Source organism: Megascapheus bottae, chromosome 20 (assembly GCF_031878675.1).
Source record: "Megascapheus bottae isolate mThoBot1 chromosome 20, mThoBot2.hap1, whole genome shotgun sequence".
Classification (NCBI taxonomy): domain Eukaryota; kingdom Metazoa; phylum Chordata; class Mammalia; order Rodentia; family Geomyidae; genus Megascapheus; species Megascapheus bottae.
This window is the reverse complement of record NC_143528.1, coordinates 8,415,071-8,439,011: the sequence shown is the minus strand read 5'-3', so window position 1 is coordinate 8,439,011 and position 23,941 is coordinate 8,415,071. Positions and strand designations below refer to the sequence as shown.

The following is a 23,941-nucleotide window of genomic DNA, read 5'->3' as shown; positions in this document are numbered from 1 at the left end:
TTTCTCAAGGCTAGAGCTCTACCACTTGAGCCACAGCACCATTTCTGTTTTTTTTCTTCTTCTATGTATGTGGTACTAAGGAATAAGTCTTCCTGGGGAGTGAGACTGGGTTTATCTGTGTGATGACCTGGCTATAGGCCCTGTCTTCTCATCTTGGGCTAAATAGATCCCTTTAGAAGACTGACTGTCTTTAGAAAAAAGGTAGAGCTCCAATCAACAGATATCTTTGAATGTGAAAACTGGAACTGCCAGTCTTAAGGTCTAGGGGAGTAGTTATTCTTCCTATACTAGACAATATAAGTCCAGCCACCCCAGTCCCACACATATAACTAGAAATGGAGTTGGAGGGGAAATGTAGAATAAGGTTACACTTAGACAGGCCAGCCAGGTTTAAATTCTAGCTTACTATTTGAACGTCCTTGGGCAAACTGGCAGATCTCTATCTCTCTGTTCCTAAGCAATGGTTCTCACACCTACTTCTCAGAGGGCTTCTGAGAATTAAATGAGTATCAATAAAGACAGAATATACCTAGATAAAGCTATGAAATGGCCTTGATAAATAATAAAACATAGTTGGATACTGGTGGCTCACACCTGTAATTCCAGCTACTCAGGAGGCTGAGATTTGAAGACTGGAGTTCAAAGTCAGTATGGGAACAGCCACGATTCTCTTTCTGTCTCTGTCTCTGTCTCTGTCTCTGTCTCTGTCTCTGTGTCTCTCCCTCCCTCCCTCCCTCCCTCCCTCCTTCTCTCCCTCCCTTTCTCCCCCTCTCTGTCTGCTAGGCCTGGGGTTTTAATTTGGGACTGGGTCTATCCCCGAGCCTCTTTGTGCTCAGGCTAATACTCGATCTCTCGAGCCACAGTGCAGGTTCTAATTTTTTCTGAGGAGTTTATTGGAGATAAGAGTCTCACTGACTTTCTAGCTTCTTACCATGATCTTCAGATCACAGCATCCTGAGTAACTAGAATTACAAGTGTGTACCACCAGCACCCAGATATCTATGAGACTCATCTCTATACCCTCAGAAGCCAAAAGTGAAGCTGTGGCTCAAAGTGGTAGAGCACTCACTCTCCTTGAGCACTGAAGTTCAGAACAGTGCCCAGGTCTTGAGTTCAGGCCCCAGATCTGCACACACACACACACACACACACACACACACACACACACACGCGCGTGCGCGCGCATACACACAAATACAATACATAATATATAAAATGCTCTGAGAAGATAATCTTGAAGTCTGTTCTTGGACCAAATATACTTTAGTAGCTGGAAGTTAGAATTAAATTCTCAAGTTAGTTATCATGAATAGAGTCTAGGACACATTCCAACTGAGCAAATTGCAGCGTGATTATTAACCTTTCATAGCAGTAGTACATGTCTTACACAAAGACAAAGAAAGAGATGACAAATCTACCACACGCTGTACTGGTATAATGGTAGCTACAGTGAGTTCTTCTAGGAGCCTGAGATACTTTTGACTTATTATTCTTTTCAGGGCTTCATGTATGCTAGGCAAGTGCTCTACCACTGAACTACAGCCTCACCCCTTGAATTCTTTTTAGTTATCTTTAAAGTCCTCTTGCTCAAGGTTCTGACAAGGGATAGACCTTTTAAGTAGAATTTTAATTAGAATCAACACTGCAATTCAAGGCTTCAGCTGGGTAAATTTGTCCTTCAACAGTGACTACCTTATTGTCTATAAGACTTCTGGCTTTTTGTCTAGCCTGGAGCATGGAGACTTGCGAATTCTGAGAGATCTGGAGTTCTGGGTACTGTAAATAGGAAGGGATGCCAGGCTTGGCAGAGCTAGTGAGGAAACCAGAAATATGACAAATACTGACTGTTTGGAACCAACAGAGCTGTAGGCTGGAAGTAGGACAGAAGAGAGCCAGGAGAGCTGGCTTCAAACCAGGAGGACAGGGCAAAAGAACAAATACTTATCACAAATACTTATTAAATATCACCTGTTCTCACTCTCTCCCTTCTTCCCATCACCTCTTCTAGAGACTGAACCTGAGTCTTTCAAATATTATAGTATAAACCCCTCATCTAATTAGATGATAATATCACATAGAACTACTGCCACTAAATAGATTGGTGGTAAATTTAATGGTCATTTGCACAGCTCCTGTAATGGGTGTGAGCTCTGGCCAGGTCAGGCACCTAGGAGGTCAGACTATGCAAATATGTCTCACCACCACTGTAACATGAGTGTATTATGCAGGTAGAAGGCAGAAATGACAAAGTGGCTTGGGACTAAAGTGGTGGTTCCTTACCTATCATTAGAGTGGTTCAGTTAAATGCATGGTGATGTCAGGTGTTTATACCTCACTGGAGAGGGGAAATGGATGATGGAAATGGAAGCCACCTTTCTAGTTTGGAATTCTATACTTTGGGGTGGTTCATACACTCTAAATAAATCATTCATGCCTAACCAATTTCCCCCTTACTTTTCACTTTCACTCTACCTCTTGTCCTATATGGATGGAAATTCTCTTGTAAAGGAGGGATGTGAGACAGGGAATGTGGCTGAGTGGTAGAGTGCTTGCTGAGCATGCATGAAACATAGGTTCCATTTCTCAGTACCACCACCTACACGAAAATGCTGGAAGGGGTGCTGTGGCTTAAGTGGTCAAGTGTGCTAGCCTTGAGCCAAAGAAGCTCAAGAACAGTGCCCTGGCCCCGAGTTTAAGCCCCAGGACTGGCAAAACTAAACAAATCAAGAAAGGAGGGATGTGTAGGAGATAGACAGTGAGGATAATAACTAACAGTCCTTAGGTCCAATTTTTGATTAAGCTTATTAAGGAGATAGAGTTATATTTCTCTGAGTAAACTATGAGGATTACCCAATCCTAGTATCTTATTCCCAAACATTAAAAACACATTGGCACCAGGCAGGGTGGGGGAAACCTAAATATAAGAGATTTGGGGTGGAGTGAATTTAAGAATGAATAGTTTGTTTTCTCCTCTGAATGAGGACTTATGGATAAGGGTCTATTGTTAGCTTCAGAAGTGAAAGATCCATTCTAGCCTGGGGCTGTAGATGGGATTTTTTTTTGGTCCTCTGCTGCCTCTTTGTGGATTAGTTGGGAATAGCAGCTCAAGATTTTATAGGTCTCCTTAAGAATTAGTAAGCTATTTATCATGTATCGGAGGGGTTCAGAAACCAGATGTATACCACATGTAGTTGGGGTTCAAGGCAGGCAGGCACAGAAGTCTTTTAAACTGTCAATGACATCAAGAAACTCTCTTTTTCCACTATCTTTATTTTATCTCCAGACACCCGCACCCAGTAAGCAAATGACCATCTAACAATGCCCTACGTCACTCATCCTTTTGTCCACATGCAGAGAAGCTTCAATGAGTACCAGAACAATTGCCCCCCAACTCTTGTTCCAGAATTATGTCTCCATCTGCCTTTAAACTGTGGTCACAACACAAGTGTACATACCCACCTTGGTCCATCCCTGGCCCATCCCTGACTCATTGCCAGATGGTTCTTTTGTTTTACTGAGAGAAGGGAACACATAAACACAAAGAAAGGTGAGATTAAAAGTCACTTGGCATATTTTAGCTGGAATTCAGCTGTATCTCAAATCCAGGACCATCTTCTTTTCCTAGTCAGTGCCCCATGGCATGCCCAGCCACCACACTGCTCCCTCTTGTTCCCCAGCTCTTTCCACGAAGAGTGACAGTGGCTGGGACCCTCCATTCTCCAGCCGAGTGATGTGGCTCTCTGCTATCTGTCCACCTGGGCCTCTTCTCTCCCACCCACAGGCCTGGCCTGACCTCTCTTGCTCTCCTCTCATGCCTCCAGACCCTGCCGCAGCCTGCGGTCCAGGGCCAGGAGCTGCCTCAGGAAGCCCCGGTTGGGAATGATGCCTCGGTGGTCCTTAACTTTCTTGATGGCTTCCACAAGGGTGAAGTGGTGGTACAGCATGAGGTAGGCCAGCACCAGGGTGGCCGACCGGCTCACACCCACAGCGCAGTGCACCAGAATCTTCCCTGTTAGGAGACAAAGAGACAGTGGAGATGAGGCAAGGGGGAGGGAGACCCAGACCGCTGAACAGGAAGACAGGTAAGCACCCAGACACTCACTGGTGGCTCATGCCTGTAATCCTACTTACTCAAGAAGTTGAGATCTGAGGATAGAGATTTGAAGCCTGACCAGGCAGAAAAGTTCCTGTGAGACTCTTATCTCCAATAAACTATTCAAAAAAGCTGGAAGTGGTGGTGTGGCTCAAGTGCTAGACCGTTAGCTTTGAGCACAAAAACCTCAGGGACAGGGGCTGGGAGTTTGGCCTAGTGGTACAGTGCTTGCCTAGCATGCACAAAGACCCAGGTTCGATTCCTGGGTACCACATACATAGAAAAGCTGAAGTGGCAGGGCACTAGCCTTGAGGAAGAAGCCCAAGGACAGTGCTCAGGCCCTGAGTTCAATCCCCAGGACTGGCAAAAACAAAACAAAACAAAACAAAACAAAAAGCTCAGGGATAGTGCCCAGATCCTGAGTTCAAGCCCCAGGACTGGGGGTGGGGGGAACAAAAAAAAGAAAAGGAAAGAAAAGAAAGACAGGGGCTGGGAGTTTGGCCTAGTGGTTAAAGTGCTTGCCTAGCATGCACGAAGACCCGGGTTTGATTCCTCGGTACCACATACATACAAAAAAGCCAGAAGTGGTGCTGAGGCTCAAGTGGTAGAGCTCTAGCCTTGAGAAAGTCCAAGGACAGTGCTCAGGCCCTGAGCTCAAGCCCAGGACTGGCAAAAAAAAAAAAAGAAAAGAAAAGAAAGACAGTTAAGCAGAGGTGTATGAAGATAAGGAATGGCTGTAACTGAATTGCATATTTTACTATCAGCAGACACTGGGCTGGGGTAGAGCCTGAGCCTAGCACAGCAACAATAGTAATGATAGTGAGACTGGAATACAGTTTAAATTTTTGGAGTGTGTCAGTAGGAAACACTCTTGAGTTGAACCTGGCTGGTCTTCAGTCTCCTGCATCCTTCTTTGATTTTTTTATATAACATTCCAAATGTGTATAACCAACAAACATGGTTTTTCTTTGAGGATAGATCTTTCTATGCTGCCAAGGCTGACCCAAGACTCCTGTGTTCTGTGTTCAATCAAAACTTCCTACTTCAGACTCCCAAGTAGCTAAGCCACCATTCAAGACTCTCCCACACTCCTATCTTGCAGGTCCTTTTAACCATTTTATATATACATAAGCTATTATGTACATATAGTGTATACATATAAACATACTATATGCTATATTTTATATTAGATATGAATTTAATGCATATTTAGTGTATAAATAATAAACATAAAATTTAATATTATATATATATAATGTTTGCTGGTATTTGGTTTTGAACTTGGGCCTTGAAATTGCTTGCTGGACTGCAACTCTACCACTTGAGCCACATCTCCAGCTTTTTGTAGCCTACTTTGGAGGTGAAGTCTTACAGGATGTTTCTGCTGGAGCTGATCCTCTGAATTTCAGCTTCCTGAGTAGCCAGAATTATAGGCATAAGCCACTGGCACCTGACTCATTTATTATTTACATGTATTAGTCATTCCTTGCTACTCAGGAAGATTGATTCCAAAACCCTAATAAATAGCAAAATTAGTGGATACCTCAAGTCTCTGTATACAAAAGGATACAATATGAACATGTAATCTGGGTACATCTTCATATATATATATAGATATATATATGTCATGGGACTTGAACTCTGGGCCTGGGTGCTGTCCCTGAGCTCTTCAGCTCAAGGCTACCATCCTACCCCTTGAACCTCAGCCTCACTTTCTGTTTTCTAGAGGTTAATTGGAGATAAGAGTCTCATGTTGTTTAGTGCCTAGTCGGACTTTGAACAGTGATACTCAGATCTCAACTTCCTAACTAGCTAGGATTACAGGCATGAGTCACCATGTCTGGCTCTTTTCATATATTTCAAACCATTTCTAGATGACTTATAACTAATAAAAAGCAAATGCTACATTTCCAGCTGTTGCACTGTAAAAATGCAGAACGTATTTTTTCTGATTTTTTTTTTTGAGTGCTGGTACTGGGCCTGAACTCAAGGACTCACATTCTTTTTTTTTTTTTTTTTTTTTCCTGTTGATAGTGGGGCTTGAACTCTGGGCCTGGGCATTGTCCCCGAGCTCTTCAGCTCAAGGCTACCTACTCCTTGAGCCACAGTGCCACTTCCGTTTTTCTGGTGGTTAATTGCAGATAAGAGTTTCATGGAGTAGTGCCCGGGCTGGCTTTGCATTGCAATCCTCAGATCTCAGCCTCCTGAGTAGCTAGGATTACAATCATGAGCCACCACAACAAGCGGGATTCACACTCTTTGCTTGATGTTTTTGCTCAAGTCTGAGCTGTACCACTTGAGGCACCTTCACTTCCAGCTTTTTGGTTATTAGAGATGAGTTCTCTCAGACTTTCCTGCCCAAGCTGACTTTGAACTGTGATCCTCAGATCTCAGCCTCCTGAGTAGCTAGTATTACAGGAGTGAGCCATCAGCACTTGGTTCTTCCTTTTTTTCCCCTCTGTATTGCCTTGATTAGCAACAGTTAAGAGAACTGGGTACTTCCCTTAACGTTCTACTGGGAATATTTTGTCCTCTTTCTGATATCTCTCCCCAGTGCTTGAACCCCGTGCCTCTCCTGAATTACAGGTCCTCTCAGCTCTTCTCCTCTTCCTGCTTCTCTTCCCTACCTCCTGGCTGGCACAGGGCTCGGTGGATGAAGTCAGCGGCTGTCTGGAAGTGGATGCTCATATCAAAGGCTGGCGAGTCGTGCGCCTCCACTCCCAGGTAGCGGATTCCCAGCCCCTCGTAGGCCTCAGGTGTACCTCGCCACCTGTTGTGGGAGGCGTTGAGAACGTGAGTGATCCCCAGGCGACGAAGCTCACGGCGGTTGTTGGCCATGTCCCTGTGTTAGGCAGAGGTCAGGGGAGGGGGAAAGGCAGAGGTTAGGGAAGTTTTTGGATTCGTTTCCACTATTGGCTTCAGTTCCCTACTGAACTTACTGACTCCTCAGAAGGGAAAAAGGAGGGTAGGGTCTCTCATACTGGGAGCAATATCTGGACATAATTACAGGTGGCTCATGCCTGTAATCCTAGCTACTCAGAAAGTTGAGATCTAAGGACTGTGGTTCAAAACCAGCTAGAGCAGGAAAGTCCATGAGACTTGCATCTCTAACCACTACAGCATTGATAGTAGAGTTGGGACTCAAGAAGTAGAGAGCTAAAGTTCAAGCCCCAGGACTGGAGCAAAACATATGTGAGGAGACATAAGGGATGGGGTGAAAATAGCCATCAGACAATATATCCAGTGCTCAAAGAGTGCAAGATTTAATCTGTGTGGCTTTTGACAGCAGGAGGAGTCAAAGGATGCAAGTCGAGAGGGACCAGATTCCAGTTTCAAGCAGCTAAGTTTATAGTAACAGTGGATCCAGCTGGAGGAAAGGTGGAGGGCCTGAGGACAGTGATTTTCCTGTCATCAGGGTGTTAAAGCAGAGAGAATTATCATGCAGGCCTTCATATAGCTGAGGATGTGAATACCACATCTGCTTTTCTTTAGTGTCTTTGGTAGAGTCAGTGGTGCAGTTTCTAATGCAGTGTGATCTTAGGATGTGCAATGCCCTGGGTTCAGTCCCAAGCACCAAAAAATAATTTAAAAATACATTAGCATAGTTTCCCTGATAATATTCTTCATCTTTTGGTTGTTGCTGGTTGTTTAAGAAGAATTTCCTTAGGAAAGCCTAAGCAGGCCTGGAACTTTAAATCTTCCTTTCTTAGCCTCTCTTGTTGCTGGGATTATAGGCATATATCACTCTATCTGACTAGTCCTGCTAATATCGAGATTATATGGTGTGGACACAGGTTTCCACACCTAACTCCCATTACTTTATAATCTCCTTGATACCTGGAATCCTCCTTGGTTTTACCAGTTATTTAATGGCTTACTCTAATTTACAATGTCGCCTTCAAATGTTTATCTAGCCCATACCCTCTCAGCTTTTTGGGTAGGCCAAAGGGTCATATATATGCACGAATCGTCCATCGAGTGAAAACCCCTTAAGATGAACATTGATGAACATTGAACTTGACTCTCCAGGTCCTGACTCTGCTATGTATGCCACATATGAACTTGGGCCAATCATAACTTCCCCGAGCTTCAGTGTCCTCAGGTATAACCTGGGATGGATGAGGTAGGACTGTTACCTTGCTTGTGAGGCTGCTATGAGAGAATTAAAATGCACAAGGAATTATCCACCTTCATGAAAGCCATGAGGGGGATGAGCAGGGACCTGTCCTCCTGTGATACTTGTTTCTCAAAGCCCTCACCTTGGGGCTGGGAGTTTGGCCTAGTGCTTGACTAGCACGCACAAAGACCCAGGTTCAATTCCTTAGTACCAAATACATGGAAAAAAGCTGGAAGTGGTGCTGTGGCTCAAGCAGTAGAGCTCTGGCCTTGAGAAAGTCCAAGGACAGTGTCCAGGCCCTGAGCCCAAGGCCCAGGACTGGCAAAAAAAAAAAGAAAAAAAGAAAAAAGAAAAAAAAAAAGCCCTCACTTTGTGGTTGTGGTCTCTCTGCACACTGGGCTGTGCTGGGTCTCAGGGGGAGCCCGCTTGATGCCCCTCTAGTTTCCCAACTCCCATTCCTGACCCAGTATCCATCTTTCCTGAGCTGTGAGAGCAATCAATATGGTACATAACCCTGACAGTCGATACCAGATATTTGCTAAATGAATAACAAATGGACCGAGTTTTTTCTTTCCAGACTTGTATAGCTCAATAATTCTGCCTAACCTCCCCGGAGTCCTCTAGCCTCTATTCTCTGCCTAAGGGCCTCTCCCTTCAGTCTTCAAGCTGAGGCTACCAGTGCAAATCAGCATTGGTCTGTTGTCCATCCATTCATCTGTCTGACTGTGTCTTTGTCTCTCTGTCTGTTTCTCTGTCTCTGTCTCTGTCTCTCTCTCACACACACAAACACACAAACACACACACACACACACACACACACACACACACACACACACACACACACACACACCCTTGGCCCAGTCTCCATCTCCCTGGTACATACTGGTCTCCGAGGTAAAGGCCTGGCCAGACCTCGTCGGCATGGTTACAGGCTGTCTTGCCGGTGTAGAGGAGCCTCTCCAACTCGAAGACGTTGAGGGAGGGATGTTGCACGGTGGCCATCTCCTCCAGGCTCCCCCTGGTACGAACAGGAGACCTAGAGCTACTCCGAGAGAAGCGGGCCATAAAAGTCATGGAAGCCCAGAGCCAGTTACCAGGACACATCTTAGAAGCAGCAGCTGCTGGCTGGGTGGCGGTGGTGAGGATGGAGTTGGTGACCAGGTAGTTATTGCTGGAAGAAGAGCGGGGTGAGAGACACACTTGGTGAGTCCTAGAACAGCGGTTTCCCGTTCTGCCAGCTGGACTTGTCCCTGGGGAGAGGACCTCATGAGAGGGAAGGCCAGGGGTTTGCTCGCTACCCTCCCTCCCCCAGCTGGGGCCCTCTAGAATTATTTTCCTTTTCAAGCTGCGGCAGCTCCTTCTTTGGAGCTCAATGGCTCTGTGAGGCAAGGAGGTGGAAGGGTCACATGTCCTTGTTTACGGCAAGAGCAAGCTGCCCAGCTGCTGGGTTTGTGCTCCATGCCCCACCCATACCGCCAATACACACACACACACACACACACACACACACACACACACACACAATTTAGGGGCCTGTGTACAGGGCTGGGGCTTTTGCCAGCCAGAATCTGCATCTCATCTACCTGGGAGGATACAGATGAAGGGTTTAGGGGAGCTGGCACAGGAATGGGAGGGGCTTTGGACCCTTCCAGAAAGAATTATCAAATGGCAACTGGGACCATGACATATGCCAGGCCTGCTTACTAGGTGCCAGAGAGATTAAGTACCTTAACCCATTCCTGTCCTAAAAGCCTCAAAGCTAAACCAGTGTGGGAAGTGGGTATAAGGGCTTGGGGTGGACAGGGAAAAGGAAGTGTGGGAGTTAGTGGGAGACAGGAGCACCCGTCTATGTGCACAACAGGTAGAAAGAATGCTCTGCTGTCATGGAGTCTCATCTCTAAGGTGAGGTTCTGAGTTCAAGTGCGAGGGAAGCTGAGTGGAATGTGGAATGGGCAGAGGCTGGAAGCCTAGAGAGGGAGAAGGAAAGGGAAATGAGGAGTCCTGCAGGCCCACAGATTCAAGGCTCAGGATGACCAGCTGTGGGGGATCCCCTGGCTGTACACAGCACCTGTGGGCCACCAGCCCTTCTCAAAGTGGAGTGCTATGCTAAGCTTCACCACCACCACAGGTCAGCCCCTGAAGCTTGTGTGGGCTGTGAGGAAGATGGCAAACCCACAGCCTTCTTCCCCAAACACTCAGGCTCCTGTGTATTTGAGAGGGTGGGCCTCTCTGCAGCTCTCCTCCCTCTCCCTTCCCTCCTACTGCAGCCAGGACATGGAATGTCCACCAGTGAGAGGCCATCTTTATCCATGTCTACAGGGTCTCCATGCTACCGGGTCAGCCAGCTCCAGATATCCCTTTCCTAAGGGCCAGGAGAGACCAAGTACAAGCACTCAGAGAACCTCAGAAGTAGAGGTTTGGGGGATCACGAATAAGCGATGGAAGATTTCATGTTCAGGTGTTTGGGGAATTATTATTATTATTATTGTTGTTGTTATCTTCCATGTCTGGGTCATAGGAAGCACAGAAATACAGCACAAGGCGGTCCACCATCACTCCTTTTCCACCAGCACCCCCACCTCCACCTCCCACCGTCTCTTTCCTCCAAGTCTGGAGACCCCATTCTTTTTTTTTTTTTTTTTTTCCTCTTGGCAGATTCTGCTACCTCCACGCGGGGAGGAGGCGGGAAGGAGACCAGATGCACTGTTTCTACTGGGGTGGCGGTGGAGGGCCCTCTCTCTGTCCTGGCATCTACCCCTGGGCATCGTCCCATCTCATCCCCTGGCTCTTAGAGGCCCAGGACTGGACTCCCCTCCCCGCGTCCCGCTTGTAACAGGTTCATGGCTGTTGTTGTCCTTTGCGCTTTGCCTATCCAGACATCCTGGGCGTGTGTGTGTGTGTGTGGGGGGGGGGGAGCCCGCTGCGGTGGGCGCCCAGCTCTGCTGCTGGACCGCGATGTCCATCTATCTGTCCCCTCTCCACCCCTAATCCCGATCAATCGATCGCGCGCCCCTCCCCACGCAGGCGAGGCCTCAGGGGAAGGCTGGACGGGCCGCAGCCCCTCTACCTGTGTGCGCGCCTCGGTGAGCGGCGTTTAGTTCCCGCGGAGGACGGCAGGCTCAGGCCACCCCACGGCCATGGCTCTCCCCCAACGTCGCCGCCACCACCACCCGGGGTTGTCGCTGCCGCTGCCGCCGCCGCCAGAGCCCGCGGATGGATTAGCATCTATTTTTAAGCCATGACACACGCGTGGAAGCGGAGTTCAGAGCGCGGTGTGCGGCGGTGACATTCAGAGACACGTCGTCTCACACTCGGTGGTGGGAGCCGCCACGCAGCGTGGGCGCACCGAACCCCTCCCAGCCCGCCCCTGTTTCCAGAGCAGACAGACAGACCCGCGCAGACACAGCAGCGCCACCTCGCAGGCTCGCCCCTGTGTGGTCGTAGCCAGCCAATTGCAAAGCACTGTGCCCAAAGATGCCAGTCTCCCCGGGCAGGCAAGCACACACTCCTCCCTGACTGGGTGGTACACTGCAACCGGCCTGTTGTGTTCAGCTCGAGAATAATGGCCATGTTACCCTGCTTAGCATGTGTCAGAGGGTACAAGGACTGTCTTCATTTTCAGGAGTTAAGCCGTGGTGAAGCTTAGCTTCAAACAATGGCTCCCAAATGCTTGGCTTTACCCATCCTCCATCTGCAGGATGGGGAATGTTTTCCCTAGAGTCCATCCAGGAAAGCTTTTATTTTATTTGCTCATTATTATTATGTTAGCAGCTTAGTTCAAAGTGGACTCAACTACTTCTGAGACAGCAGAGGAAATTCATCTCCAAATACTCCAAATTCAGCTCCAAATACTTGTACCTGCTTCCTTTTAGTTATATCGAGCATTAATTTTCTAGAGATCCCTTAAGGGGTACCATTTCCCCCTCTATTTGTATGACGATAAGAATATCTCAAGGGTCTGGGAATGTGGGTTAGTGGTAAAGTGCTTGCCTAACATGTGTGAAGCCCTGAGTTTGCCAGTCATGGACTTGAACTCTGGGATTGGGTGTTGTCCTTGTGCTCTTGAGCTCAAGGCTACTGCTCTACCCCTTGAGCCACAGCACCACTTTTTCTGTGAGTCTTTTATCTCTGATTATGCACCAGAAAACCAGAAGTGATACTTTGGCTTGAGCAAAAGAGCTTAAGGACAACACGGAAGCTCCAAGTTCAAGCCCTACAACCCCTCCCTCCCCACAAAGAGTCTTTCTCTGGCAGAAATACGCCAGTTATTATTTGCAAGTAAAATAGGGCACAAAAGAATTTGCAGGGACTGGGAATGTGGCTCAATGGTAGAGAGCTTGCCTAGAATGCATGAAGCCCTGGGTTCAATTTCTCAGTACTACATAGGCAGAAAAAGCCAGAAGTGATGCTGTGGCTTAAGTGGTGGAGTACTAGCCTTGAACAATAGAAGCCCAGGGACAGTGCCAAGGCTCTGAGTTCACCAGCTTCAGGACTGGTTAAGAAAGAAAGAAGAAAGGAAGAAAGAAAGAAAGAAAGAAAGAAAGAAAGAAAGAAAGAAAGAAAGAAAGAAAAAAGAAAGAAAGAGAAAAAGAATATGCAGCAAACCTCAGCCCCAGCTTTAAAGGAAATAAAGGAAAAAGAAAAACATGTGTAATGTACACTGTAGAAAAGACAGAAAGGAAATATACCAACTATTAAAATAGGTGAATTCTAGCCTGAGTGGAAATACAGGTAATTTTTTTCTGCTACATTTTAGCTTATTTGCTCATAAGCATAACAACCAATTAACTTGAATAATCCAGAACACAATTCAGAACTGTTAGTGTTCAGTGATCAAGAAGGAAATGAAATAAAAATAAAACTTTATTTTCTCTAACATATCGCAAGTATTACAGAAACTAGTAACTACATGAACACTAGTTTTCAACACACAGCATCCCAGAACCAGGGATATTTAAAGTACTGCTGGTCCAGGAGGGCACGGTGGCTCACGCCTGTAATCTCAGTCACTCAGAAGGCTGAGATCTGAGGATTGTAGTTCAAAGCCAGCCCAGGCACTAAAGTCAGTGAGACTCTTATCTCTAATTAACCACTAGAAAACAGGAAGTGGCTCTGTGGCTCAAAGGGGTAGGACCGTAGCCTTGAGTCAAAGAGCTCAGGGACAGCACTCTATGACTGACAAAAGTAAAAAGAAAGTATTGATAATCCACTGGAGTCAGACTAGAAGCTATGCTCTAAGGACTCTTCAGTCTATTCAAGTAGCTCTTTTTGCCCACACCTCAGGGTGCATCTCTTTCTCAGATTCTGAAGTGTCTAATTCACAGGCAGATACCTTGGTAGTTCAGCCAAGTGCTGGGGGCTCATGCCTGAAATCCTAGCTACTTAAAAGACTGAGATCTAAGGATGTCTGTATGATGATAACCCCTGGCAGGAAAGTCCTTGACCACCAAAAATCCAGAGGTGGAGCTGTGATTGAGGTGGTAAATGCTAGCCTTGAGCAATAAAGCTTAGGGACAGCAGTCAGACTATGATGTGAAGCCGTAGGACTGGCAAAAGAAAGTGAAAGAATGAGAGAGAGAGAGAGAGAGAGAGAGAGAGAGAGAGAGAGAGAGAGAGAGAGAGAGAGAGAGAGAGAGAGAGACAGAGAGAGAGAGAGAGACAGAGAGAGAGACAGAGAGAGAGACAGAGAGAGAGACAGAGAGAGAGACACAGAGAGAGAGACACAGAGAGACAGAGAGACAGAGAGAGACACAGAGAGAGAGACAGAGAGAGAGACAGTGAGAGAGAGAGAGGGAGGAGAAGGGGAGGGAGGGAGGGGGGAGAGAAAGGAAGGAAGGAAGGAAGGTAGAAGGAAGGAAGAAAAATAAATTCTGGCAGTTCTAAATACATTTGCCCAGTGTATTTCTTAAAGCCAGGTCCTAGCTCAAAAATCTGTGTAGCTAATTCCCATCTATTAAAGAACCCCTGGCCCCTCTCTGCTATTTTGCTGCCAAAGTTCTGGCTGCCTTGCTCCCTCCCACTGCCTTGAACTTTTCCAGCTTGTCCTCAATGGGCAATCACCACTGTTGGTTCCAAGCCCTCACAAGCATTGCTGGGGTGCTCTCCGTAGCTCCCTCTGGTGACTCACAGCTGCATTGACAGGCACCTTGTACTCATGTACTCATGTTGTGAGGTGACTGTCATTGTTGGATGAAGCTTCATCCCCAGCATGAGGGTCTTACAGGCCTGCAGGGAGTACGTTCAAGCTCTCTTCAGAGCCCCAGGGCTGTTTGGCTGAGAGGCAAGCCCAGTTTTCTTAAGAACTTGTGAATCCTGGCTGGAACCTCTGTAAATTTCTTATGTAACACTGGATCTTCTCCATGGCTTTCCGTGTGAGGGTTCTAGGTGTATCAGTTAGTACCCTATTGGTCTTCAAATTTCCTGGAATTGGATTGCTTTTCAATTTTTTTTTTTATGGATTCAGGGTACTGAGGGAGGGCTAAAGTCATGGCTCAGGTGGTAAGTGACAAAGCCTAATGAGAACAATTGGGTCCTGAATTCAATCCCCATTTTAGGCAACAAACAAACAAACAAAAACAAAACGAACAAACAAGCAAAATATGTGGGAGGTGTAGCTCAGTGGTAGAGTGCCTGCTTAGCAAACACAGGTCCTGGTTCAAACACCACTGCTACCAAAAAGGGGGAAAGTGGCTGAGGGGAGGGCCTGGAAGTATAGTACAAACGGCATAGAGACTGCCTAGCAACTGAGTTAAAAGGGGAGAGAGAGGGGGATGGGAGAGGGAAGGAAGAGAAGGAAGGGAAGGGAAGGGAAGGGAAGGGAAGGGAAGATGAAGAGGAGAATTCTCTGTCAGCATTAAAGCTCTCTTTTAGGCTCCTTCAGCCAGACAGTAGAGCATGAGTGTGAAGCCCCTAAGAACTTCATTGAGAAGAGAAGTATCTTGCTTGGTTCTGTGACTCATCCTCTCTTCCCCTGTGACTGAGTTTACCCATCCTTATACTCTGGGTTGTGCTCTCTGATTGGTTGTCCCTGTCCTATTATAATTAGGCATTTTGTAAGAAGGCATCTCTTGGTCACATTTCATCACATTCAGATTGGTTGTTACTTTCTAATCTGGTCCCTGCTGCAAACCCACTTCCCAGAGTCATGGGAAAGTTCTCCAAGCTAAAAGAAGATGAGGAGGGGCAGAGGCTAGATGTAGCTTTGACTTGCTAGACCATGGTGCTCTGCAGCTGCAGGGTATCTAATTCATTGTTTCTCTGGGTGGACAATTCATGGCAAGCAACAAAGGAAAAGAACACCAGAATCCTACAGGTAATTTTTATCATTTATTTATTTATTTATTTATTTTTGTATTTTGAGGCAGAGTAGTCCAAACTCATGATTCTCCTGCCTCAACTGTCCTGATGCTGGGACTTCAAGGGTGCTCATTAAACCAGCTTTATTATTATTGTTATTACTATATACTACCCTGCAATCCCCAAATGTGTCCTTCATTCTCCAAATTTGCTGCCATCAGACTTAATTTAAACAATCAAGAGAAAATAATAATAACATGATAAATATATAATCATTTAGACAGTATCTCAGTATGTAACCTAGGCTGGCCTCAAACTCTTCTGCTTTGGCCTCTTAAGGCTAGAATTACAAGTATGATTTCTATCATGATGGATTATTTTTTTGCTAGTTCTCTGGTTTGAACTCAGGGCCTGGGCACTGTCTCTGTGCTTCTTTTGCTCAAGTTTAGCACTCCACCACTTGAGCCACTTTAGCGCTGCTTCCAGAGGATTCACTTTAATTTTACCCTTCTGCACCTAAGATGCATGTCTCTATCTTTTCTCTTCTCTTCTCTTCTCTTCTCTTCTCTTCTCTTCTCTTCTCTTCTCTTCTCTTCTCTTCTCTTTCCCTCCCTCCCTCCCTCCCTTCCTCCCTTTCTTCCTTCCTTCCTTTCTTTGCTTAAAATAATTCTGAGACAGAATCTCAGTATATAGGGCAGGCTGGGATTATAGTCATGTGCTATCATGTCTGGCTTTCTCTCTCTCCTGCTCCTCCCCTCTTTTGTGTGCCTGTCCTGAAGCTTGAACTCAGGACCTGGGCACTGCCCCTGAGCTTTTGTGCTCAAGGCTGCACCCTATCAGTTGAGTCACAGATCCTCTTTTGTTTTTTTGGTGGTTAATTGGAGATGAGAGTTTCAACAACTTTGCTACTGGGCTAGCTTCGAGCCACAATTATGAGAACTTAGCTACGATTACAGGTGTGAGGCACACATACCCATCTACTTTCTCTGTTCTTATAGACCTATATGATTATTTTATTAAATATTCAATGCTTATGATGTTAATTTAGAAATTATTTAAAATTGAACCATAATATATAACATCTTTGGGCACTGTACCTGAGCTCTTCAGCTCAAAGCTAGTGCTCTACCACTTTAAGGCACAGTGCCACTTCCAATTTTCTGGTAGTTACTTGAAAATAAGGGTCTTAAGGGATTCTCTCCCTCTCTCTCTCCCTGTCTCTCTCTCTCTCTCTCTCTCTCTCTCTCTCTCTCTCTCTCTCTCTCTCTCTCTCTCTCTCTCTCTCTCTCTCCCTGTCTCTCTCTCTCTCCCTGTCTCTCTCTCTCTCCCTGTCTCTCTCTCTCTCTCTCTCTCTCTCTCTCTCTCTCTCTCTCTCTCTCTCTCTCTCTCTCTCTCTCTCTCTCTCTCTCTCTTTCTCTTTGTCAGTTGTGGGACTTGAACTCTGGGCCTGGACACTGTCTTAAGGCTACTACCCTATCCCTGGGTCCAGGCATTGTCCCTGAGATTTTCAGATCAAGGCTACCACCCTACTCCTTGAACCATTTCCGCCACTTCTGGTTTTCTGGTAGTTAATTGGAGATAAGAGTCTTAGGTCTTTTTGTGCCTGGACTGGCTTTGAACTGAGATCCTCAGATCTGAGTCTCCTGAGTAGCTAGGATTACATGCATAAGCCACCACATCCTGCTCTTAAGGAGTTTCCTGCCCAGGCTGGCTTTGAACCATGATCTCAGCCTCCTGAGTAGCTAAGATTATAGGCAGGAGCCACCTGTGTCAGCATTGATATCTTTGTGCATATCTCTCTTGAACAAATTTGGTTTTGTTTTATTGATTTCAAATGGATGTCTTATTCCTTTAGCCTTTTAATTCTTCAAAGGCCTAGTTTTTCACTCAATGAACATAGTTATTTTCAGAATATTACAATATATCTGTTTGTAGATCCTTCTGATGTGTTCCTATCTGAACTGGAATAAGTAGAGTTATCACTCTGGAATCTCCTTGACTCTCATGTTGGACATACTTTTTGCCTCTGAATGTACTATCTCCTGGGCATATTTGGTTTCATATTATTAATTATTTATTATATTAATAAATTTTATTGAGTGTTCTCTAAGTTATCTTGACTATGAAATATCTACTATTCCTGCTCCCCTAGGCAAGAAAGCATATTGGGGATTTGTAGATAACTGATGAGATTTGTGGGAAGTAATTGCTTTCTGAAGGCTCTGACTTAATTACCATGGTATTTTCAACATAATGGCATTATTGGAGATGCTGGAGACTTAGGAGATAAAGTCTGGAAAGTAAGTCCTTGGGTTGTGTTTTTGAAAGCCATTTTCTGTCTGTCTTAATCTACTTCACAACCATCATAAGAACAATTTTGATTTTCCACCCGTTCTTACCATGATTTTCTTTCTCTCCTTACGCTCAGAAAACAATGGCACCAAGTGGCTGTGGACTGAAACCTCTGAAACTTGTGAGACACAGTAACAAAATGACTAACACATTTTTAGAATGATACTGTTATGCTCAAATATGCCTGGCAGTGCTTGGGGGTTTTAGTTGATTAGTTGCAAACTTGCCTTCCTCAGGATGGCTTTGAATTACAATCTTCAGGTTTCAGCCTCTTGCTTAGTGAAGATTACAGGTGTGAGCCATTTGCCCCCAGTCTGTTTTGCTTCTTGGGGAACCAGCCTCCAGTCTTAGGCTGTTTCTGGGTAGGAGTGCCTGTGCAGAGATGGAAAAACAGAGGACTGAAGTTGCACAGTCTTCTAGTTATATCTATGAGTTTAGTTTATTTTCACCTTTCCTTCAGGTTACCAGTTCCCTGGACTTCTGGTACTCCATTGTGTGAATCACATTGATTGCCAGCCTTTGCAACAGATTTGTCTTCTGCATTTCACCATCCATATTTCATTGCTGTTAAATGTTCCCTGTTCGTTTCTTTCTAGTAGATCTGAGGTTTTACTTTTTATTTTTATCTTTTTAAGTTGATTGAAACTTTTGTGGCATTTCAGGAAGAAGCAGAATTAAGTGCTTATTTTTAATATGCCATCTTTAACAAGGAGTACCAGCTGGTTTTTGAAAACACACAGAAAATGATTGCTATTCTATTTTTTTGCATACAGTCTTTATTTAGACTTACTAGTATTTTAAAACAATTCTTTTGCATACTGTTGCTTCTTTGCCTGTTCATTCCTCCTGGCTCATTTTTTTTCTTATTTAGTAGTTATTTTTATAAAGGATGCTTGGTAGTAAATTTCTAAGTATTTAGATGTATAAAGATTTCTAATTTTAGTTGAATAATAAATGATATTTTGCCAGAATTTAGAAATTCAGGCTTCTAATTATTATTTTTTCAGCCCATCGTAGAGATCTCATTGTCTTCAATATATAGTTTGCTGATGAGAAGATTTTTGCCCCTTCTTTTTAAAAACTATTTTTTCCATTTCTTTATTGAAGTCTGCTGCCTTTAAAATTGCTACAAATATCATGTCAAAAGAACGCTGGGTTTATTGCTTATATGCAAGAATATTAACTTGGCAAAGAGTGTCTCTGGGAAGGAACTACAAAGTCTGACTTACTGCTGAGTGCCTGTGGTCTGTTTACACCCGTAAACCCAGCTACTCAGATCCAGGTGCTGGTGGCTCCCGCTTGTAATCCTAACTACTCAGGGGCTGAGATCTGAGGCTAGAGATTCAAAGCCAGCCTGGGGAAGGAAAATCTGTGAGCTATAGTGGTAGAGTGTTAACTTCGAGTACAGAGAGGCTCAGGATCAGCTCTCAGGACCAGAGTTCAAAGTCCAGGGCTGGCAAAACAAAATAACACCAACAATAACAATTAAAAAAAAACCTAGCTATTCAGGGACAGACTTTCCTGGGCTGGCTTTGAATTTTGATCCTCAGATCTCAGCCTCCTGAGTAGGTAAGATTACAGGTGTGAGCCACCAATGCTTGCCTCCGTAACACTCGTTGTCTCTAATAAACTCAGAAAAAGTCAGAAGTGTTGTTGTGGCATAAGTTTAAGCACTAGTCTTGAGCAAAAAGAAGCTTAGGGACAGTGCTTAGGCCCAGAGTTCAAGCCCCAGGACTGGAGAAAAAAAAAAAGTGTTACATTCAGGTGCTGGTGGTTCATATCTATAATCCATATGTATATTCAGGAGGCTGAGATGTGAGGGTCATGGTTCAAAGCCAGCCTGGGCATGAAAGTCTGTGACACTCTTTTTTTTTTTTTGCCAGTCTTGGGCTTGAGCTCAGGGCCTGAGCACTGTCCTTGGACTTTCTCAAGGCTAGAGCTCTACTACTTGAGCCTCAGCACCACTTCCAGCTTTTTTTCTATGTATGTGGTACCGAGGAATCGAACCCGGGTCTTCATGCATGCTAGGCAAGCACTTTAACCACTAGGCCAAACTCCCGGCCCTCTTTTTTTTTTTTTAGCCAGTCCTGGGCTTGAACTCAGGGCCTGAGCACTGTCCTTGAACTTTCTCAAGGCTAAAGCTCTATCACTTGAGCCTCAGCACCACTTCAGGCTTTTTTCTATGTACGTGGTACCTGGGTCTTTGTGTAGGCAAGTACTCTTCCTCTAGGCCAAACTCCCGGCTCCGAGACTCTTATCTTCAATTAACCACCAGTAAACCAGAAGTGATGCTGTGACTCAAAGTGGTAGAGCACTAGTGTTGAGCTGGAGACCTCAGGGACAGCACCCAGGCTCAGAGTTCAAGCCCCATGACAACAAAAAAAATGAAAACAACCCCCCCAAAAAAAACCCCTCGAGAAACCAAAACCAAAACAACCCAAAACCTTCCTACTTACATTTCCAGTTTTTTTTCTTTTAAATATCAATTGTGGGGCTTGAACTCAGGAACAGGACACTGTCCCTAAACTCTTTTCCATTGTTCCACTTCCAGTTTTTTTTTTTATCAGTCATGGAGCTTGAACTCTGGGCCTGGGCGCTGTCCCTGAGCTCTTCAGCTCAATGTTAGCATTCTACCACTTGAGCCACAGCTCCTCTTCCCGTTTTTCTGTTGAGTCTCACTCACTGACTTTGCGTCGGGGTTGGCTTTGAACCATGATCCTCAAATCTCAGCCTCCTGAGTAGCTAGGATTATAGGTATCAGCCACTGATGCCCAGCAATAAGCATCATTTTATCTGATCATATATATATACACACAATCATTGAGCCCTTAATATCCTCTCTTAAGAATAGCCTTCTTTGTTATCACCATGCGAATCTTTAGATTGTTGTTTAATTAACCATGTACAGGTGTACTCATCTGTTATTACTACAATTATTATCATTATTATATTATTAGCACTGAAGTTTGAGCTTAGGACTTTATATTTGATAGCCAGAACTCTACCAGTTGAGGCATACCTCCAGGCTTGGGCTCCATTCTGTAGGCTGTAGGAAAAATCTGCTATGTCTTTTCTAGTTTTTGGAAGACACCTGCACTTCTTGGCTCATGATCCATTCCTTCATTTAAAAGTCAGCAGTGTAGTATTTTCAAATCTTTCCCTGTGCTTCTGTCAGCACATTGCTATTTTGTCTGTGAGCCTCCTGTCTCCTTCTTATAAGGATGCTTATGAATTCACTGGACTTCTTGGAAAATCCATGGTAATCTATTTCAGGCTTCAGAACATCGTTGTCTCTTCGTCTCTTCAAAGCTACCTTTTGCCATGTAAAATCATATGTTCACAGATTTCTGGAATTAGGATGCGGCCATCTTGGAGGAGTGGCACAAACTCAAATTCAAGATGAGCTTTTGAGTTTTACCGCAATGCTAGCTTTTTTTTTTTTTTTTTTTTTTTTTTTGCCAGTCCTGGGCTTGAGCTCAGGGTCTGAGCACTGTCCTTGGACTTTCTCAAGGCTAGAGCTCTACCACTTGAGCCTCAGCACCACTCCTGGCTTTTTGTTATGTATGTGGTACCGAGGAATTGAACCCGGGTCTTCGTGTATGTTAGGCAAGCCCTCTACCAGTAGGCCAAACACCCGACCCCCGCAATGCTAGCTTTACCCAGATGTGATTTTGTCATTTCCATCATGGTTTAAGAGCTATCTCTCTATGATGAATATTCCAAAAGACAAAGTTTCCAGAGTTCAAATGATTCATGATTATTTAAAATGATATTGGAAAAACAAAACAAAACTTCTTCCACCCATTGACAAGAAGACTAATATATGGCACAAGTGCCTTGAGATATTTGGCCATTATTTGTTTATTAAAGTATAGATTTGGAGGTTGATATTTCTAGATTCATATGCCAGCTAGTCATTAACTCATGAGCAAAACGTTGGCAAACCACAGAAACAAGTTGAGCTCCTTATTTTTTATTTTATTTTATTTTTTGTTGTAGGTTATGGGGCTTGAACTCTGGACCTGGGTGCTGTCCCTGAGCTCTTTAGCTCAAGGCTACCCCTAGAGCCACAGTGCCACTTCCAATTTTCTAGTGGTTAATTGGAGATATGAGTCTCTCGGACTTCAGTTCCCCAGACTGTCATTGAACAACAATCCTCAGATCTCAGCCTCCTGAGTAGCTAAGATTACAGGCATGAACCACGGTACCTGGTGAGCTCCTTATTTTTAAAAATCAGTAACTTGGGTCATGGGACTTTAAAGTTTCAAAGCATTTTGGATTTTAGAATTGCAGTTTTCTTTCTCTATTTTTTTTTCTTTTCCCTTCCTTCCTTCCTTCCTTCCTTCCTTCCTTCCTTTCTTTCTTTCTTTCTTTCTTTCTTTCTTTCTTTCTTTCTTTCTTTCTTTTTTTCTTTTTTTGCCAGTTCTGGGGACTGAACTCGGGGCCTGAGCACCTCCTTGGGCTTTCCTCAAGGCTAGTGTTCTACCACTTGAGCCATAGCACCATCTTTGTCTTTTCTATGTATGTGATACCGAGGAATCAATCCCAGGTCTTCTTACATGCTAGGCAAGCACTCTACCACTAGCAAAACTCCAGGCTCTCTTTCTCTATTTTCTGAATACTGGAAGGCTGACAAGGACAGTGAAGTACCTGAGCCAGGCATGCTATGAGAAAATTCCTTTATTTATTACCAGTGTCAGCAAAAACAAGTGTCCCTAGCTGGGAATGTGGCTTAGTGGAAGAGTGCTTGCCTAGCATGCATGGGTTGATTCCCTCGGTTTGATTCTTCAGTAGCACATAAACAGAAAAAGTCTGAAGTGGTGCTGTAGTTCAAGTGGTAGAACAAACAGAAGCTCAGGGACAGTGCTCAGGCCTGGAGTTCAAGCCTCAGGACTAGCAAAAAAGGGCGGGGGGCTTGAACTCAGGGCCCTGTCCTTGGGCTTTTTCCAAGTCTAGCACTCTACCACTTGAGCCACTGCACTATGTGGTACCAAGGAATTGAACCCAGGGCTTCATGAATGCTAGGCAAACACTTTTCCACTTAGGCTACATTTGTGACACCTTTCTTCCTTTCCTTTCCTTTCCTTTCCTTTCCTTTCCTTTCCTTTCCTTTCCTTTCCTTTCCTTTCCTTTCCTTTCCTTTCCTTTCCTTTCCTTTCCTTTCCTTTCCTTTCCTTCCTCCCTCCCTCCCTCCCTCCCTCCCTCCCTCCCTCCCTCCCTTCCTTCCTTCCTTCCTTCCTTCCTTCCTTCCTTATAATAGCTCTCAGCTAAGAGAGCTTAAAATCAACAGTAAGGGCTTTCTCTTGATCAAGTATTTGGCCTTAGCTTGGTGCCAATGGCTCATGCCTGTAACTCTAGCTACTGAGGAGGCTGAGATCTGCAGATCATAGTGTGAAGCCAGCCCAGGCAGAAAAGTCCATGAGACTCTTTACTTACCAAAAAGCCAGAAGTAGAGCTGTGGCTCAAGTGGTAGTACACAAAAGCTCAGGGGCAGTACTCAGGCCCTGAGTTTAAGCTCCAGGGGTGGCACAAAAACAAACAAACAAACAAAAAAAAAACCCTTTTCCAAAACAAACAGCAACTGGTCTTTGAGGGTTTCTGGCCATTCATATGGGAAAGGGATCAGACTGGAAGGAAAGGAGGGTCAGATGGAAGCTGAGGAACATAGGATGTAGGATGAGGAATAGTAGAATAAAGGCTGGTAGATTCTGATATAGGGAGATCTGAATGAGGGATTATTTCAGGTTTTTCATTCTTTTCTTATTTCTTGTTGTTTTAGAGATCACATACAGCAGGTTACCTTTACATACATCAGATAATAAGTACATATCCTTTCACACGGTACCATCTGTTCCCTCTTCCCTACCCCCAGTCCCTCCCTCCTAACCCCACCCATGAGTTGCATAGTTTACTTTCATCCATGTCCAGAGTGCTCCATTGCTGTATTTTCACCTCTTTTCCTCTGATTCTGTGCCCTTTCCCACCTCAACCTTCTCACAGATGTGCATGTGAATACACTGTATCTAAAGTAAAGAATACAGAGTCAAGCGGGTGTTGGTGGCTCACGCCTGTAATCCTAGCTT

General features: G+C 44.9%; 1 protein-coding gene across 1 annotated transcript; it reads right to left on the bottom strand.

Moving 5' to 3' along the window:
• Nucleotides 1-3,793: 3,793 nt before the first annotated feature.
• On the bottom strand, nt 3,794-11,572 carry Dusp26 (dual specificity phosphatase 26). The gene is made up of 4 exons (XM_090353754.1): nt 11,278-11,572; nt 9,094-9,381; nt 6,721-6,935; nt 3,794-4,009 (listed from the first exon to the last, which is right to left on the bottom strand). The coding sequence occupies exons 1-4, from the start codon at nt 11,433-11,435 to the stop codon at nt 3,810-3,812; spliced, it is 861 nt and encodes a 286-aa protein (XP_090209880.1). The 5' UTR covers nt 11,436-11,572; the 3' UTR covers nt 3,794-3,809.
• Nucleotides 11,573-23,941: the final 12,369 nt, after the last annotated feature.